The 6000-nt window shown below is 41.8% G+C and overlaps 1 protein-coding gene across 1 annotated transcript; it reads left to right on the top strand.

Annotated features, from left to right (window-relative positions):
- The first annotated feature begins 331 nt into the window (after positions 1–331).
- On the top strand, positions 332–3540 carry rxfp3.2b (relaxin family peptide receptor 3.2b). Its single transcript, XM_044200387.1, has one exon. It carries the CDS (start codon positions 915–917, stop codon positions 2115–2117), a length of 1203 nt encoding a protein of 400 aa, XP_044056322.1. The 5' UTR covers positions 332–914; the 3' UTR covers positions 2118–3540.
- The last annotated feature ends 2460 nt before the right edge of the window (positions 3541–6000 follow it).

The raw sequence follows: 6000 nt of genomic DNA, 5'->3' as shown, positions 1-6000 counted from the left end.
TGGATTTGGATGGATAATGGATTTTACTTGGGATAAAAAGGATGCTCATTTCTCCATCAGTTCTTTTTTTTCAGTATACAAACATTAATAGCTAAAATAGGCCTCTGTTCCTTTAGGCAGAGTTTATTTTGGTGGTGTAGCTATTTAAAATTTAAAGCGACGCTCCTGACCCTGTTTCCTTTCTGCATTCAAAAGTTGCAACAGCCAGGGGATTTGTTAAAAACACATATACTATACAAGGAATGCGCAAGATAGATTTTGATCCTCTTGAAATTTATAGTCACGCGCAACATGCTCATCCAGAGAGGTTGCTCTATAAAAAAAAAAGATGTTCACTGTTTTTATGTTATGTCCCCGATCCTTCACCTGCACCTCCTCATCAGATGTGTAGAGTGAGAATATCAAACACAAGAGTGTGTGTTACTATACAGTCGGAATTCAGCAGAGGCGTCCTCTCCACACATATTTTACGCGCACCGCTGTTTCCACGTCTCCAAAAGCACAAACATGATTATCTAGAAGGTGCCGGTATCATGTCAAAATACATTAAGCTTCACCTCTGACGGATATGCTGGGATACTTTGATGTGTCTGCGGTTATCAAAGCGTGAACTCGCTCTAGTCCAATAATCTGGCTGGTGAGAAGTAGAGCGTCGACCGCGGGACTGAGCTCAGCGCGTTCACGTGGAACCTATAAGCAGTCGTGGCGCGCAGAGCTGCGAGTAGTCGTGGAGAGAGGAGAAGAGGATAATTGTGGCAGAGGATAGCATCTACAGCGCTGTGGGAGATAACCTGACACAGATACAACAGGAATGCTGAAAATGCTATCATCACAAACTTCTTTCTATCTCTTTTGTGACACTTAGTTGCCCAACTTTGCAGTACAAGGTGATATGTGAGCAAGAGAGTCCGGCCATGCAGCTGAATGAAACTGCAGTTCAAACACTGGCTCCAGAGTCATGTGAGCAGCAAATACTACAGGAGGACAACGCTGGAAACTGTAGCGGAGGTTCCACCAGCAACCTGTCGCTGCACTGCTGGCTGCAGCTCCTCACCAAGGAATCTATCATGGAATATCAAGGAGACAGCTCCAGTCTTGTGGTGCGTGTGATGATAGCATGTGTCTACTCTATAGTCTGTGCACTTGGGCTAGTAGGAAACTCCCTGGCTCTGTATCTGCTGCACTCACGTTACAGGCAGAAGCAATCATCCATCAACTGCTTTGTGATGGGACTGGCTATCACAGACCTCCAGTTCGTTCTGACTTTACCTTTCTGGGCTGTGGACACAGCCCTGGACTTCCGCTGGCCATTTGGCCGTGTGATGTGCAAAATCATCAGCTCTGTCACCACCATGAACATGTATGCCAGTGTGTTCTTTCTCACAGCTATGAGCATGGCGCGTTATTACTCTATCTCCTCTGCGCTAAAGATGCATAGCCGGCGGGCGGCAGCCGCTAGGGCCAAGTGGACCAGCCTGGGCATCTGGACTGTCTCTCTGCTGGCCACTTTGCCTCATGCCATCTACTCCACCAGCGTCCAGGTGTCAGATGAGGAGCTTTGCCTGGTGCGCTTCCCAGACTCAGGCAGCTGGCATCCACAGCTTCTTCTGGGTCTATACCAGCTGCAGAAGGTCCTGCTGGGCTTCCTTATTCCTCTGATCATAATCACTGTCTGCTACCTGCTTCTACTGCGCTTCATCCTCAGCCGGCGCATCACAGGTGCGGTGGGCCCAGACGTTGAGCAGGGCCGGCAAAGTCGTCGCTCCAAAGTGACCAAATCCATTGTCATTGTGGTTCTGTCCTTTTTTCTGTGCTGGCTTCCCAATCAGGCGCTGACACTGTGGGGAGTGCTCATTAAGTTTGACCTCGTGCCCTTCAGCAAGGCTTTCTACAATGCTCAGGCCTACGCCTTCCCCCTCACTGTGTGTTTGGCACACACCAACAGCTGCCTCAACCCGGTGCTCTACTGCCTGATTCGCCAGGAGTTTCGGGCAGGTCTCAAGGAGCTTCTCCTCCACGCCACACCATCCTTCACGAGCCTGACTCACCTGCTGCGTCGCAAGGCCAAAGTGGCTGAGGCGCCACCTGTTTTGGTGCTGGTCCAAATGGATGTCTGAATTGAAGGACTGACTTACTGTGACAGAGGAGTTGAAGGAGTGAATGACTAACTCACAAAGACAATAAGTGAAAGCTTCCTGTAGTTCTGTTGATCTGGAGTTGTTTACCATGATGGTGCATTCATCTCAATCCTGTAAACACAGAAAGTCAAAAATCTTTTTGGCTTTTGAAAACAACAATGGACTACCCAGTGGGAAGTGCCCCACTTTAACTGCAGGCTGCAAATGTTTTCACTTGTTATACAATGACTCTCTTTCTCTCTCTTGCCGCATAGTATGTCTCTGTCTTTCTCTCTCTGCCACTGACAGACTATACATATGCTGCTCTCTGGTAATTTGTCATGAATTTGTATACATGTCAATCACAGTCTGACATGAGCTCAGAAAAATCTAATAGTAAACTTCAATTAACATTTGCCACAGCATCGGCATTATGAGTCAGATTTATCATTCTTCACACTTGCAGTGTACAAGTACAGATAAAACTCTCTGACTGAATTGATGAGGAATTTACTTGGATAAAACTAGAGTAAATCATGACTGAGATGTTAAAAAAAACCTGAAAGAAACAAGTATAGAATAGATTATGAGTAATGAGGAGGTTTCCCAGTGCTCTGGTCAGTTGCTGTGTTTGTTCCATGGTGCAATTGTGTACATTGTTTCATACAGTAAAAGTAAACTGGAAAAAATGAAACCTAAACAAATAATTTTTTTAAAAGTAGGCTAATAGTGAATAGTAGTATTTGCTACATCTAAAAGACAGTGAAAGAGTAAAATTATTGAAAAGCCTAATGGTATATATTTGTTGAAAACTGAGAAAATGGCAAGGTCAAGCAGTGTACAACATCTGTTCAATTTCTTTAGGAGTAATAAATGGCATATAGTTTTATATGTTTGCTGAATTGTCTTGGGGAAAAGGTTCATGACTGAAAAAAATAAAAGGCAAAGAAATCACAAGAAGGTACAAGAACTTAAATCAATTTCCTGTCCCTTTTCAAGGTAAGACAATATGACATAATACATCAGAGGGTATAACGAGTGTGTAATTAGTGAGATGCATGCTGTCCTTGAGGAAACCTACGAGGATCAAAAGCTGAGGTGATTCCAATGAGATTTATACTCCTGTGCAACAAATCTTACACTGCTCACACCTTAGCTGTACTGTAATACTGTATTGTACACCAGCCTTTCCTTCTCTGTTAAATTACACTCGTACGTATGTTGAAGGAGCACATAACTGAGTAAAAGTGACATGATAATGTGATCTTCTGTGAATATGTTGTCTCTCTGTATTTTATCATGACTGTGACTATAATTATGGGCTTTTATAGAAGTCATTTTGATGTTTTGATGGAAAATTATATTGATTGACACACTGTAAATGAAACAAAGTAAAGATTTAATTAAAAGCTTTCAACTTGAACTATTTGGAATAACTGGGCCAGGCTAAGTTAGAATTCAGTACATATGGTACATGGATAGATGAACTGGGCAGCAGAGCTGCGGAGAGTTTGAAAAATAAAGCGGAACTAATGTTGTTGCTGAATAATCCTACACTGATAGAAGGGCATCAGATGATAGACTTCTCTGTTATTTTATTAATGAGATTTCCTTTTCTCATTCTGTGTTTGCACAGCACCTCTTCAGTCACCAACAACATGAGCACTGCACTGCACAAATAATCTATGAAAAAAGGTGCTGTTAACAAAATTGCTGTCAGAGAGGGAATAGCTTGAAGCGTGAAAATTTAACAAAGCAAACTCTGAATATTTTAATAGAAACACGTATTAAAATATTATGGGGTGATATTTATTTGGTTAGAAATGTTCTTTCAAATGTTTTGTGTGATTCCTCTCTACATGAAAGGGAGTAAACTTGATCACAGAAACTATAGGCCTGTTTCTATATTGTGTACTCTGTCTAAGATCGTTGAGAAGATAATTTTTAATCTGACTGACAACTATCTGTTCTCAGACAATTCACTGTATGAATTTCAGTATGGCTTTCAAAAATCCCACTCCACCGACACCTGTTTATTGTATTTAACTGACTACATCAGGAGGGAGGTAAAGGGAATTTTTGTGGTATGGCAATGTTAGATCTACAGAAGGAATATGATGCGGTTGATCATACTATTTTGTTGTCCAAACTGAAAGCCACTGGTTTTAATGCAGCAGTCAGATGGGTTAGCTGAAAGATAGGAAGCAGGTGGTAGATGTTGTTAGGACAATGTCTCATCCTAGGTCAATCGATTGTGGGATCCCACAAGGGAGTGTACTTGGACCACTTTTTTTCCTCTTATTTATAAATGTCCTGAATTTCATAATTTCTGGACATGAAAGCAATGGTGACCCTGGCAGGCACCATTGACTAGCCTGCTGTTCATGTACAGAGTTTGAATTTGTTTTATTAACTGTGAAGAGTAGGGCCAGACATTGTCTAATGAAGCACTGTGGTAGAGATTGATGTTGTTATAATGAATTAGCCATGGGTAGTCTGATGTGTGTGCTGTACTTGAAGGCAACCTGGTACACAATACACAATGTCCAAAGAGTGGAAGGAGGGCAGTCAACAGGAGCCCACAGTTCATTTTTGCCCTCAGGGCCCCCTGGTGGGTTAACCCGGCCATGCATTTTCAACAAATAACTGAATCAGTGACTTGTGTGACCTTTACTCAGTACAGTCAGTCAGAGTAAATTTAGACGTGAATGAGTTGTGTATCCCGAAATTTCTAAAAGCAGGGTCAAACTCTATTTATTGTCATAACACAATTAGCTCTGAACCTGGCCCTTCATTATGCAGAACATGGATTCTAAAATAATGGTGCTTACTGGGAATTTTGATCATTAAAAAATAACTTTTGTACAGAGGTTTTCCTTTAACAATGTTGCACCCTGCTTGTGCAAAGAGCTAGGTGTTTAAAGAGTTAATCTAGTAGAGTCAGACCAGTTTCTCTGGCCTTGCATGTACAGATTTTATAATCTGTATGCCTCCTCGTTTCTGATTCTCCTGGTGTAAAGGCTTACCTTTACACACTTGGTCCATTGTTTTCACTCTCAGCTGTGGATGATCACTTTTGTAATTACCCATACCTGCACGATTTGTAGCTTCAGTGCGTGCATCATGTAAACCCTGCTGGGTAATCCACAGAAAACAGTTCAGGTTTAGCAGGCAGGCCCTCTGGCCAACAATGAACACTCAGCATGCAAAGCTCATAAAATCATAATGAACAAGTGCCATGTAGAGAAAAACTGCTTAGCATTTATGTTTTATCCTCAGTAGGTCTACTATACGCTGACAGCAGCCCGAGACAGAAAAGAGAGTACGATGTTTGCTTTCTTTTTAAATTACCCCTGACTTATATTTTGCCAGGCCTTATTATTTTTGTTTTTGTGTGGGTATCCACATACACAGAAATCATTTTCACATAGTACTCTCTGCCCTCAGCAGCTCAGTTTGTCTACAGGATACATCTTACCTTAAATTTATCTTTTTTTCATAAACCTTGCCGGCATGTAAATGTTATGTTTAAGTCAGCTCCCGAGAGGAAATATAGCTTCCAAACCTTCTAACAATAAATGGTGAAAGATACCTGTAGGGCAGGAAGTGGAGGACTGACTGACTAACAGGGAAGCTAAGGCAGCAGAGAGACTTTGAGCTCTTATTTTATTACAGTATTGTCAGGTTAATTTTTTTATATTACACTATGCTTTGGCTGTGATTCAAAGAACTGATTTTCTTGCACTCCCTCAGAATACACTCACATCTGAGTTCCTACTATATCTAAAAGGGTCATGCATCATTCATCTCTCAGGCAAAGTATTGGATAAAAAAATCTCACACATAGAAGTGCACTGCTCTAACAGGAGTTCAAGGACTTTTG

This window comes from Siniperca chuatsi, linkage group LG6 (assembly GCF_020085105.1).
Source record: "Siniperca chuatsi isolate FFG_IHB_CAS linkage group LG6, ASM2008510v1, whole genome shotgun sequence".
In the NCBI taxonomy this organism is placed as follows: domain Eukaryota; kingdom Metazoa; phylum Chordata; class Actinopteri; order Centrarchiformes; family Sinipercidae; genus Siniperca; species Siniperca chuatsi.
The sequence above is the reverse complement of the archived record's forward strand: the minus strand, read 5'-3'. Positions and strand labels throughout refer to the sequence as shown.

Excerpts from the sequence above, each read along its gene's own strand:
- rxfp3.2b (XM_044200387.1), top strand. The coding sequence starts at position 915 with ATGCAGCTGAATGAAACTGCAGTTCAAACACTGGCTCCAGAGTCATGT.